This window comes from Oncorhynchus mykiss, chromosome 6 (assembly GCF_057628025.1).
Source record: "Oncorhynchus mykiss isolate SJ-2025 chromosome 6, ASM5762802v1, whole genome shotgun sequence".
NCBI lineage: Eukaryota > Metazoa > Chordata > Actinopteri > Salmoniformes > Salmonidae > Oncorhynchus > Oncorhynchus mykiss.
Window position 1 is genome coordinate 63675201 of NC_143027.1, and position 13844 is coordinate 63689044.

Below are 13844 nucleotides of genomic sequence, written 5' to 3' on the forward strand. Positions count from 1 at the left end.
TGTGTTTGCAATGTTGTCACTGAACAAAGGCCTGTGAAAGGCAAGGGGTGGCCATTCCAGTTCTCACTACTCAAAACTAGAGAGAGGGATATATTGAAAAAAGGGAAGAAAGGAGGGAACAGGGGGAGAGGGGAGGGGGAGAGCAGGGGCTTTGAAGAGGGAGTAGCGATGAGCTGTCTCTAGCTCACAGAAGGCCCACGGAAATGACTGATTGCAGGGTTAGAGGTCAAGGCCAATGCCCAGGTCCCAGCTCGCTGGAATAACAAGACAGGGCTTCCACAGAAGGAAAACAGATTTCCTTTTAATAGGTTCAGATACACAACAACAAAAAATGCAGCCCAGTGGAATATTCCTAGAGGGAGTAGGACACATCTCTTCACTAAAACTTACTCACACAAATAAATCATAGAAGTCTTCATTCCCCATAAAAACATAGGATAAGATTAGTCAGTTTAGAGTCAATTCTCACCTGTCAAAACTATTCCACAAATCATGCCATTTCTACAACATATACTAGGCTGATATTCTACCCAGGAACTCTGTTACTTTGCAGTGTAAATAGTCTGGGTAGCCATTTGATTAGATGTTCAGGAGTTTATGGCTTGGGGGTAGAAGCTGTTTAGAAGCCTTTTGGACCAAGACTTGGCGCTTCGGTACTGCTTGCTGTGCGGTAGCAGAGAGAACAGTCTATGACTAGCGTAGCCGGAGTCTTCTAAATTTTGTAGGGCCTTCCTCTGACACCGCCTGGTATAGAGGTCCTGGATGGCAGGACGCTTGGCCCCGGTGATGTACTGGGCCGTACGCACTACCCTCTGTAGTGCCTTGCTGTCCGAGGCCGAGCAGTTGCATTACCAGGCAGTGATGCAACCTGTCAGGATGCTCTCGATGGTGCAGATTAGTGAGAGCATACTGGTTCAGATTATCCTGACTATGTCATGGGCGGGCCAGGCTGGTTTAGATATTCCTATTAACAGTCCTTTCATAAGTGTCGTACTCCCCTGAAAGCAGCCAGGGCAGCACATTCTGAGGCCATGATTCTAATGGCGGTCAGCCAGGCATTTTCATTACTGGGGTAATGGTGTTTCATGTTTACTGAACAGCCCGTGACCACCCCTCAGTGCCCTGCGTGAGAAGAACATAAACTCTCTGCCCTTCTAAGTCAACCAACCAACATCCAGCACACACACACACACACACACACACACACACACACACACACACACACACACACACACACACACACACACACACACACACACACACACAAAGTAAGTCCATCGTCAAAACAATATAATCCTACTGTTATATTTGCATTAGCTGCCAATCTGAATTTATTGTGACACCATTTTAGCTCACACAGAGTTCACACCTGTCAGACTGTCACAGTGTGTAATTGGGTACAGTGTGTAATTGGATACAGCGTGCTGCAGGGAGACAGTCTAAAGGGCAATGCACGGGAGAACTGGCATGTTTGATATGTGTGTGTATGTATGCATGTGAACGTGTGTGTGCGTGTGTGTGTGCTTCCTTGATTAATGTGTGTGCATGCATGCATGTGAGTAAAATACACAATCGATCCCCTTGCTTTCTTATCCTATCCTCTCTGGCAGGTCTACAGCATGAGACAATCCTGTAGGGAACAATACGCATATGTGTGCATATATGTATGTGCATATATCTCTAGTGTTGTCCCTTTCAGTTAGGAAAATCTGGCATCGGACAACATTCATTTGCCGGACCCATATGCATTGGCTGCGTAACCCATCGGTGTCCACAGTGCTCAGAATGACAGACATCACATTTAGATGATGGTAATTCATCTGAACAGAACTCCTGTAAGGAAGCAGCCAATAAAATATTTGCCAAAATGCAATTTGTGGGAAAACACCATTCTAAACAGTTCACCTGATGAGAGCGTTTCCATATGTGACCGAGATGAAAATCTCAGTTAGAAACATAGAGGAGGAATCTATTAGCAACAACTAGGATGAGGTGCTAATATGACCAGGATTGTGCCTTTGGGTTCTGGACAGCGAAAGAAAGCTGATATGAAAACCAATAAACAGCAGAGAAATGCTGGTTAATGGCATCAGGAAGTCTTTCTAAAATAATTGCCTCCACGTTTCTATGGTTGGATTTTAACTAGGCTACTTTGAAGCAAGGCAAGACATGGCTCATAATATGAAGTAGAACGTTCAGGTTTCAAACAATGAAGTATATGTTTTCAAAATTCATACTGCCTCCAGCTCACACTGCAAAGTAGTGGGTGACACGCTGATAGCCTGCCTCCCGTTGCCCACACATGCACACACACACACACACACACACACACACACACACACACACACACACACACACACACACACACACACACACCGCTGGGAACATTCTAATTAAAATCACACTGCTAGGTAATCTTGCACAGAGGCAGGACTCCAATATTAGATACAAGCTTTCTATATAACAGCAGAAACAGTGAGCTGTAGGGGCATATCATTACCTCTGCCTTGCACCTGTAGGGAAGACTGGGGCCTGCTGAATGTGGTTGTCTATCCTTTCATTCACTCCTCCATAGGAATGGAAAACAGCAGGATCTGCTGTGACGACAACAGAAAATAAGGGCTACTTGGGCTTGAACTGGGCTGGAACTGGGCTGGAACTGGGCTTGAACTGGCCTTGAACTGGGCTTGAAATGGGCTGGAACTGGGCTTGAACTGGGCTTGAACTGGGCTTGCATTGCTCGCCCAACCAAGAGACTGAGTTCCTTGACAAAGACTGTTCTGTAGAACTAATACTGTAGCGCACCAGATGGAGACGTACGATGAGCTGTAGGAATGTATCAGAATAGCAATGAGATAAGCTACCAGCCTCCTACCCAAACACTTACCGCACAACAGTCAAACTCAGCACTTACTGTAGTCCTACTAAGTAAGTTAGGATGCCACGTAAAGTTATGTTCCATAAATGGCTACATTTCGGCTACCTCAGTTTATGAGCCAATTAGCTAATGGTGGTGCTGGAACTCTGGCCTTCATACTTAACCAGTCCCAGCGTAGTGGGTGTGATGCATGAGAGGCTCCAGAGAGAGATGCAGAGCAGTGTCAGGTGGAGGTCTATCACTAGGCTGCCCTCTAACCCCTCTCCATCTCTTTCTCTCCCTCCCTCTCTCTCCATCACTCTTTCCCTACAACACAGTCTGCTTCCGCCATCCAACTCCAGCGCCTAATGTGCTCTCCCACTCTCTCTCTCTCTCTCCCTCTCTCTCGCTGTCTAACCCCCCCTCTCACCCTCGCTCCTCTTCACCTCTGCCTGGCCCTCTCTCTCTCTGTCGCTGTCTGCCCCACCCCCCTCTCTCTCTCTCTCGCTGTCTACCCCCACCCTCTCTCTCTGCCCCTCGCTCCTCCTCACCTCTGCCTGGCCCTCTCTCTCTCTCTCTCTCCCTCTCTCTCTCTCTCTCTGCCCCTCGCTCCTCTTCACCTCTGCCTGGCCCTCTCTCTCTCTGTCGCTGTCTGCCCCACCCCCCTCTCTCTCTCTCTCGCTGTCTACCCCCACCCTCTCTCTCTGCCCCTCGCTCCTCCTCACCTCTGCCTGGCCCTCTCTCTCTCTCTCTCTCCCTCTCTCTCTCTGCCCCTCGCTCCTCTTCACCTCTGCCTGGCCCTCTCTCTCTCTCTTGCTGTCTGCCCCACCCCTCTCTCTCTCTCTCCCTCTCTCTCGCTGTCTACCCCCCCCTCTCTCTCTGCCCCTCGCTCCTCTTCACCTCTGCCTGGCCCTCTCTCTCTCTCGCTGTCTGCCCCCCTCCTCTGTCTCTCTCTGCCCCTCGCTCCTCTTTACCTCTGCCTGGCCCCCTCTCTTTCTCGCTGTCTGCCCCCCCCCTCTCTGTCTCTCTCTGCCCCTCGCTCCTCTTCACCTCTGCCTGGCCCTCTCTCTCTCGCTGTCTCACCCCCCCCCCCCCCCTCTCTGTCTCTCTCTGCCCCTCGCTCCTCTTCACCTCTGCCTGGCCCTCTCTCTCTCTCTCACTGTCTCACCCCCCCCCCCCCCCCTCTCTGTCTCTCTCTGCCCCTCGCTCCTCTTCACCTCTGCCTGGCCCTCTCTCTCTCTCTCGCTGTCTCACCCCCCCCCCCCTCTCTGTCTCTCTCTGCCCCTCGCTCCTCTTCACCTCTGCCTGGCCCCCTCTCTCTCTCTCGCTGTCTCACCCCCCCCTCTCTGTCTCTCTCTGCCCCTCGCTCCTCTTCACCTCTGCCTGGCCCTCTCTCTCTCTCTCACTGTCTCACCCCCCCCCCCCCTCTCTGTCTCTCTCTGCCCCTCGCTCCTCTTCACCTCTGCCTGGCCCTCTCTCTCTCTCTCTCTCGCTGTCTGCCCCCCCCCCCCCCTCTCTGTCTCTCTCTGCCCCTCGCTCCTCTTCACCTCTGCCTGGCCCTCTCTCTTTCTCGCTGTTTGCCCCCCCCCCCCCCTCTCTGTCTCGCTCTGCCCCTCGCTCCTCCTCACCTCTGCCTGGCCCTCTCTCTTTCTCTATCTCTGTGACTGTTAGAGGGGAGCAGTGTGTCTGAGTGATGGTAGTGCCTCGGCCTCTCTCTCCCCATGTACCACTAGGTCTGGAACACCTGCATCATTTACATGTACTTCACTGTCCCACTTTATTGATTTTCTTGTGCATATGTAATGTAATCACTTCACCATCCGTTGCATTTATAAATATTAACACACACAGATGGATTCTCACTTTGGAAAACACGACTGGTGTCCGTACAGCACTGAACTCATCATGTATACTGCAATCAACCTGTATATAGAACAGACCTTCTTTCATTTCCCACAGCCAGAAAGAAATCTAACCTATAAATCTTTCAAAGGCTGACAGTTAAAATGTATGAATAATACGATCTCCCCTGTCTGCATGAACAAATATAGGTCGGCTTCATATGTCACGACATGCGGAATATTCTTTGTGTTATGGGCTCTGGTCAAAACTAGTGCACCATATAGGGATTAGGTGCTGTGAAATCTTCAACTGGAAAACATCAAAACACATGCAGGACATTGACGAAATACCTTGAACAGTATGCGCACCAAATTCAGGAGAACCATATTACCGAGCTATAACTCCTAGCTATGTTTGGAGTCTACTCTTTGACCTGAATGGGAAGCATTCTGACACCGGCCACCAGGCTGTCTGGCTCCGTGTTTAACAGTTCTGGGGAAACACCGGTGGTGACAACCACTCAGGACAATAAAACAGCAAAGCTCCAAATACAGCAGCAGACTTGAATCATTGTCACGACACAGAGCCACTCTCCTAGACCTGGAGCGAGGCCAGTCCCAGGCTCATTACAACCCTCCCGTCTCTCCCTGCCTGCCCCAACCCGCCCGCCCGCCCAACACAACACCAAACACAGTAACCTGGCCTCATAATCTCTCATATGGAGAATGTTAAATGACACAATACACTGGCCGGCCCTTCTGTTCTGTTCCTGGAAATTCCACCGGACAGCCTTGGGAGCCGGTCCAGCAGTGATTCGATAGATACCCTCGTAATGTAATGTTTTAAATGGAGCTGTGACAAGTCAGTGTATCTCTTGGCAGACATCTTGGCCAGCTGTTTCATTAGTGCAGTAGATCAGCTCAGAAATAATGGAGCGTTTGATTACGCCGATGACACTGCCAGCCATGCACATACGGCATGTAGCTTTGTTACAGTGGATGGATGGCTGCATGCATGAATGGATATAGTGTTATTACCATACAGAATGAGTACAGTCCCTGTTGCTTTCAGCACACAATTCAATAGAACACACTTAACTCACGTGTTGTTGTTCCTGAGTTTGACGTGCCCTCCAGGCTCCAGGATCTGGCCGTTCTTCAGCCAGGTGAGCTTTGGCACAGGGTCACCCTGCGCCTGGCAGGTGAAGATAGCAGTGGTGCCCACCGGCCGGGAGATGGACTGGGGAGGCTGCACAAACTCTGCTGGGGCTGTGGGCAGACGCAGAGGAAAGACAGATAGTGGGCTACTTACTAACTGAATATAAAGTGCCTTGCTACATAGATACAGTAACTTGCTGACAGGGCCTTTCTCATTCCCCATACTATGCTGCACAACAACTATGTTTTCTCACTAGTGGTTTGAAAACAGAAGCTACCAAGGTATATTGAAAAAGCAGGAAGCTCCCAGAGCCTTCTAGAGGGAAGGAAAAGAGGAGAGAGGAATGAAGGCATATTATCCTGGGCTTAATCCAGCCTAATCACATTCATCAGAATTAGATTGTGTGTGTGTGTGTGTGTGTGTGTGGGGGGGGGGTCTGGCAAAACAATTATTAGCTGTGGATCAGATTAACGTTATCAGAACTGAGAAGAAGATCTGGGAACACAAAAGGAGGAGGAGAGGGAACAGGGAATCTATTCACAAACGCAGACTACCTATTATAGAACACAAACTGAGTAAAAGGCAATGCAGTGCAGATACAGTATCTTTCCCCCGAAAGTCTTTCAGTATGGCACACTACACAACTACTGACCTTCAGCCTCCAGCCAATGATCCCTCCCTCCCTCCCTCCCTCCCTCCCTCCCTCCCTCCCTCCCTCCCTCCCTAGGAGTCATTCTTTCCCTCCTCTCTTTGAGCTATGAGCCATGCTCCGTTTGCGCTAATTGACACAGAGGTACAGGTAATGCAAATCTCTATTACCTCTTAATTAAACAGTGTTTAGTTTCGCCTCAAATTTGTGATTACGCTCCTCCCGGATCTGATCCGAGCTGTTGGTTGGTATTTCTGTTGGGGTACTTATCTCCCCTCATTATTCATAGCTACCCGTATTATAAGCCACATCAATATTGTCATTTATGATAAGATGACTTGAGTTATTTTCCTAATAACTTCCTAGTGAGTGGGAAGACAATTAAGACTGCAATTATGGATCATCTAGTCGTAATTTACAACGAGATCATTCCCACAATCAGCAACTATTTTCCTTTCCACTCTCACATTAGCAGGTTTATTTGTCTGTCAGCTATCCTTCTGGTTCTAATATTTCTATCTATACTATCTTCCTGTAAACAAACCCTGCCCTTTCCAGTTCTAGTTATTTAGCATCCTCTATCTATACTATCTTCCTGTAAACAAACCCTGCCCTTTCTAGTTCTAGTTATTTAGCATCCTCTATCTATACTATCTTCCTGTAAACAAACCCTCCCCTTTCTAGTTCTAGTTATTTAGCATCCTCTATCTATACTATCTTCCTGTAAACAAACCCTGCCCTTTCCAGTTCTAGTTATTTAGCATCCTCTATCTATACTATCTTCCTGTAAACAAACCCTGCCCTTTCCAGTTCTAGTTATTTAGCATCCTCTATCTATACTATCTTCCTGTAAACAAAACCTCCCCTTTCTAGTTCTAGTTATTTAGCATCCTCTATCTTTTCCTTTTCTCATCTTAAGAGAAGAGGTGTTATGATGGTTTTCTAATCTCAGCTATCTCTATACTGTGTGTCACCCTGTTAGTAAAAGTGTCGGGACCTGAAATTCACACCGTTCTAGGCACTGTGGTATGATGAGGATTAGGTTGGCTTTATCCTCCTGTCCATCTCTCCCTCCATCTCACTTTTCATCTCTCCATCTCCACCTTCATCTCTTTCTCTTTCTCTTTCTGTGTCCCTTTTTATCGCTCTCTCTCTCTCTCTCTCTCTCTCTCCATCTCTCTCTGTTTGCTCTATAGAGGCTATGTGTATGTGAGTAGGGCCTGGAGGGAAGGGCTGGAGGGAGTCGGGGGGATGGTGGGTCAGGGAGAGTATTGATGTGCAATTGTGGTGTGGGTCTGATCAGCACTCTTTCCCCATTCCCTCTCTATCTTTCTCTCTCCCTCTTTCAATCCCCTCCTCTCTCTCTCTCCCTACTCTCTATTACTCTCTTCCCCCAATCTCACTTCTTCCCTCTCTCTCTCTCTCTCCCCCTAATCTCTCCCACTCTCTCTTCTTTCTTCTCTCTCTCTCCCTACTCTCTCTTTTTCCATTTCTCTCTCTCTCCCCTCAGTTTCTCACTCTGAGGTAAATGAAGGGTAGTGCAGTGAGCAGAGGGCCGCTGTGCCAACCATCTGGCCAGGAAGATCACATCAATTCTCTTAAGAAACAGCCTACCTTACTCTGATCAAAACAGCAGGCCGGACGGCGGGAGGGAGTCACCTGTTTGCTGCTACTCTATACAGTCACTGAGGCCTTATCACCATAACAACCCTCTCATAGCAAGTCAGTCAGTCAGTCAGTCATATGGTTCCCGACTGTGAAATACACCCACTGCTGCCATGAGAATATGAAGCAATGCTGCTTGAAGGCTGTGTCCACAGCAAGGCTTTAGCCTTTTCGTTTCTTATCATAAAACACATGTATTGTATATCGCATCAGATCATTAGCTGAGGGCGCTTTCTAGTCTTCACTGATTGATAAAGAAACCATAGACATTGACACATAATTTCAGGGCCTTGTCTAACAATGGACAGGAAGATTAAATGAAATACTGACTGGGAGCAGTATTGCTATTGGCTGGGGCCAAGGGCAGGGCCCTTTGGCTGATAAGCATGTGAGGCACACGCTGAATGCTTCCTGCTTGGTCGGAAGGCCCTACCCGCACTACTAACCACCTCCAATTGGTCAAATATGAGTAAGAAAATCACACAACGAATGAGACACACACACACACATTTATTTTACTAACCTTGTGGGGACCTAAAATGTATTTCCATTCAAAATCACACACACACACACACACACACACACACACCAGCGGAGGCTGGAGGGAGGAGCTATAGGAGGACAGGCTCGTTGTAATGGCTGGAATGGAATAAATGGAATGATATCAAACACATTAAACATATGGAAACCGCACATTTAACTCCGTCCCAATAGTACCATTCCAGCCATTACAATGAGCCCGTCCTCTTATAGCTCCTCCCACCAGCCTCCACTGACACACACACACACACACACACACACACACGCACACACACCATACTGAGTGTGTGTGTAAAGGCTCACCTTGGACCACCAGACGTCCCTGAGCGGTTCTGCGTACACGGGTCCCTGGTTTGTTGGCAGCGCAGACGTAGACGCCAGAGTGCTGGACCCCGACATCTGTGATCATCAGGTTCCCTGTACCCAGCACTTGGATGCCCTCCACACCTATCGGACGGCCATCTGAGGAGAGAGGAGAGAGTAGAGGAGAGGAGGAGAAAAGAGAAGAGGAGAGGAGGAAGGGAGGGGAGGCGAGTAGGGAATAGGAGAGGAGATTAAATGAGGGAAGGGATAGAAATAAAGAGAGCGAGAGAGAGAGAGAGAGAGGAGGAGAGGAGTGAGATAGCAAATTAGCTGAGTTAGTTTAGAATATAAAAAAATATGCCCTTTAAATATACACAAAAAGGCTATAAAAAAGGCTATAAAAATACCAAGGGAGATAAATGATTGATTAAACATACTATAATGTACATCAAAGGATTAAACGCTGGAGAAGAGGAGATGCTATTTTAGTTCGCCCCATAGTGCTGCGAAACACATTTCACAGTAAATATCAGAGCAGTTCTTACAAGTATGACAGAGCACGTCTTGTGGGAATCACCATATTCAGTACAAAGGTGGCAAACGAGGCGAGTGTATTGGGCGAGGGCCATGGGCCACGCCGACACAGCCAGTCACGCAGAGGAACTATGTTGCCATGACTCCATTGTGTGTTAGTGTGTGTGATTGTATGTGTGTGTGAGGGAGTCTGTTATACCTCCCCAGCCCCGTCCTTCCCACCCCGCACTGACAGGCTAGTGACACACACACGCACACGCACGCACACACACCCACCCACCCACACACACACACACCGGTTTGATCTCATGGTTTGACAACGCCCTCTACTGCCTTAGGCACACCATGCTTTAAAATGGGGATATCCATGTAGCTCTGAGCAGGCAGAGCTACATGGATAAGCTAGGCTGCCACTCCCCTCTGTCCCTCCATCAAATACCCTGTCCTGCTCTCCATCTCTTCCTATTTCAATGGCCTTATACTGGGGGTAGGACCAACAAAGACATGGCAGAGCCAAATATATTTCAGTCCCTCTTTATATTGGTAACATCTGCGTCCTGTGTGTCCCGGCTTAGAGTGTTAAAGGGCTGTGCGGGGGACATGGCCGCAATGCTAAAAGCCTGCAGAGAAAACAGACTGGCCATCCTCCTCTCCTCACATCTTCAAACAGACAGCTAGCAGACAGCTAGCCAGCCAGCCAGAGACTGGGGCCATATGGCCTTGCCCAGGCCTTTTATAGGAGGGCAACACACGTCTCCTCTGTGAGCACTGTGTGCATCTGAGCAGAGCCACCACAAGGAAAGGGAGGGTCATTTGGAAATATTCCACAAACCTGGACCCCGACAAGACAATGCACTGTGGGCTGAAGAGAAACATGAGAATGGAAAAAGGTGGACAGTACATCCAGAGTTCACGAGAATGCCTTCAAAATAAAATATACAAACCTCAGCCCTTTCCGTGTTCGTGTAGCTGCAACAAACAGCACCAACAGTGGGCTGTAGGCTACAGGATTTCAGTAGAACATAGGAACCTATTATTCATACGTATTTACAATCCACTTGAAACAGCCTGGTCAGCTAAGTCAGCCAGTGGAGTTTCCTATTGACTGTAGTAGAAGCTATGGCTAGAACAGTATAACTTAAACATGCTCCGTGGTACTATTAAGTGCAAGCCTCAGGCTCTCAGCCTGACCCTCCCACTCCCAGCCCCAGTCCAGTGTCATAACTAAAGGGACTCAGCTAGGAGTGGCTAAACAACTGTGAACCATATAATGGGCGTTATTACCCCTCTACAATAAGCCTGACTCAAGTCGGGCTAGCTGCTGAGTGAACTGTAAAATCAACAGAGTTGGACACAGTTTACAGTTCCTCCATGGCTACCTCTTATCTCTCCAGACATACTCACTCTCACAGAAACTTGATTTCTCTCTCTCTTTCAATCTGTGTGTGTGTGTGTGTGTGTGTGTGTGTGTGCTGTCTGAATGGATGCAGCTATCTCTATGTCAGTCTGTAATTTAGTTAGTGACAAAGTGTAGCCCAGAGAGCACCAGTGCTGATGAATGAAAAGCTCCAAACAAACTCTGGCATTAAGGAATGACTGATGTGAATCTATTAAATTAATTATGCAGCTTATTCCCACGCCTTCACTCCCTGTAATCTAATACACGGAAATCCAGAGGCGTCATGCCCACAAGGAGACGTGCCCCCTCAGATTTGTCCTGTTTTTACATTTTTCAGATGTTAAATTAATTACTCAACTTAATTGAGCCGGTGATGGGCAGGACTCGCAGGAGGAATGTTTGTAAATTAATTTGATCAAGCTATGTAGCTTATTGATTCCTTCTTGATTAATAAATAAAACAAAACATTTTGTTGTTTCTCTGTAATACTAGCGACCAAGCAATTTTATGAAGTTGGCTTTAGCTAGCCAGCTAGATAGGTTCCCAGTCTCCCAACCTCATAATTAGCTACCGAGCCATTTCCAGTTATTAATCAAGATAGAGTAGCTTGTCTAACTATCTCTGCTGGCAAGCCTGCAGGCAAGGTTGCTAGACTTTAGAAAATACTAAAACAGTTTTAATTCTTGGGTTATTGTACTATATTCCGGTGTGGCAGTTGTAGTAAACTCATATGGCATAAAAGTTCTTAATGCTGCAATATATCACTTTTTGGGCAACTTGACCGAATTCACATAGAAATGTGAGTAATAGATCTGTCATTCTCATCGAAAGCAAGTCTAAGAAGCGGTTGATCTGTTCTATGTGCGCTATTTCTATAGCCCGTTCAAAAAATGTCAGTTTATGCGGAACGGCGTATTGCTTTCGCCATATTGTAGACCAACTTCAAACTGCTGAAAATACAAAGATATATTTCACAGCGGTTTAGATTGTACAATGATTCTCTACACTATGCATTGCTAGTTTTGTCACAAACTGAAATTGAGTGAACTATTCTAATTTTAGCAAACAGGAAATGGCGGAGCAAATTTTTTTGGCATATTGCACCTTTAAAGAATCAATGTACATAATTAATTAAAATGACAACTGAAAAGCTAAAGAGGAATGCTTAGATAACATATGCAGAAAAATATACATAGAGATGGTGCCGACAGACATGGCAGCTCTGCTTCCAGCTCCTAAGCAACTTTGCAGTATCTAGTTTTTTGTGTGTGTTATTTCTTACATTATTAGCCCACACATTTTGTGTTATTACATACAGACGGAAATAACTTTTGGATATCAGAGTGGCGGTAACTCACCAGCATTACAACCAGGAATACAACTTTCCAGAATTGGATTCCTTCGTTCGCACCTCCCAGGTGAATTTAACTTATCCCAGAGGCTGTTCCAATACGCTGCCGGCAGAGAGCGGTATTCGGAGTGGACTTCTAGTCTGACTCAGGAGGCATGCACACCATCCACCGCTTCCGAGTATATTACTCGCTAATGTTCAGTCTCTGGACAATAAAGTAGACAAGCTCAGGGCGAGGCTCTCCTTCCAGAGCGACATCAGCGACTGTAACATGCTCTGTTTCATGGAACCATGGCTCTCTCCGGATATACTGTCCCCGTTGTTAAAGCTGCCCTGTGCAACTCGGTCCAGGACTTCCTGATGGGCCGCCCCAGGTGGTGAAGGTAGGATACAACACCTCCACTTTGCTACTCCTCAACACAGGGGCCCCACAAGGGTGCATGCTCAGCCCCCTCCTGTACTCCCTGTACACCCATGACTGCGTGGCCACACACGGCTCCAACTCAATCATCAAGTTTGCAGATGACACAACAGTAGTATGCCTGATTACCAACAATGACGAGACAGCCTACAGGGAGGAGGTGAGGGCCCTGGCAGAGTGGTGCCAGGAAAATAACCTCTCCCTCAACATCAACAAAACGAAGCTGATCGTGGACTTCAGGAAACAGCAGAGGGAGCACGCCCCTATCCACATCAACAGTGGAGAAGGTAAAAATCTTCAAGTTAGTCGGCGTACACATCAGTGACGATCTGAAATGGTCCACCCACACAGACAGTGAAGAAGTTGCAACAGCGCCTCTTCAACCTCAGGAGATTGAATAAATTTGTCTTGGCCTCTAAGACCTTCACAAACTTTTACAGATGCACAATTGAGAGCATCCTGTCGGACTGTATCACCGCCTGGTGCGGCAACTGCACCGCCCGCAACCACAGGGCTCTCCAGAGGGTGGTGCGGTCTGCCCAACGTATCCCCGGGGGCACACTGCCTGCCCTCCAGGACACCTACAGCACCCGATGTCACAAAAAAAGATCCAAAAAAGATCATCAAGGACATCAACCACCCAAGCCACGGCCTGTTCACCCTGCTATCATCCAGAAGGCGAGGTCAGTAAAGGTGCATCAAAGCTGGGACAGAGAGACTGAAAAACAGATTCTATCTCAAGGTCATCAGACTGTAACTTCTTATGGCTTGGGGGCAGTATTTCGACATCTGGACGAGAAGCGTGCCAAAAGTAAACTGCCTGTTACTCAGGCCCAGAAGCTAGGATATGCATATAATTTGTAGATTTGGATAGAAAACACTCTAAAGTTTCCATAACTGTTAAAATAATGTCTGTGAGTATAACATAACTGATATGGCAGGTGTACCTGAGAAAAATCCATCCAGGAAGTGGGATTTTTTTGATGTGGGTACTTTTCAATTGAATGCCTATAGAGTATCTAAATGGTTAAGACCCAGATTGCAGTTCCCATGGCTTCCACTAGATGTTAACAGTCTTTAGACATGGTTTCAGGCTTGTTTTCTGAAAAATGAAGAAGAATGAGA

The 13844-nt window shown here is 47.4% G+C and overlaps 1 protein-coding gene across 1 annotated transcript in view; it reads right to left on the reverse strand.

Moving 5' to 3' along the window:
* The window catches only part of igdcc3 (immunoglobulin superfamily, DCC subclass, member 3), a 112864-nt gene that overhangs the window by 14556 nt on the left and 84464 nt on the right, over nucleotides 1–13844 (reverse strand). The window contains exons 6-7 of the mRNA XM_021607201.3: nucleotides 9015–9173; nucleotides 5802–5967 (exon numbers count right to left, since the gene is read on the reverse strand). Coding sequence (XP_021462876.2) covers nucleotides 5802–5967; nucleotides 9015–9173 — 325 coding nt within the window. The remainder of the gene's footprint in view (nucleotides 1–5801; nucleotides 5968–9014; nucleotides 9174–13844) is intronic.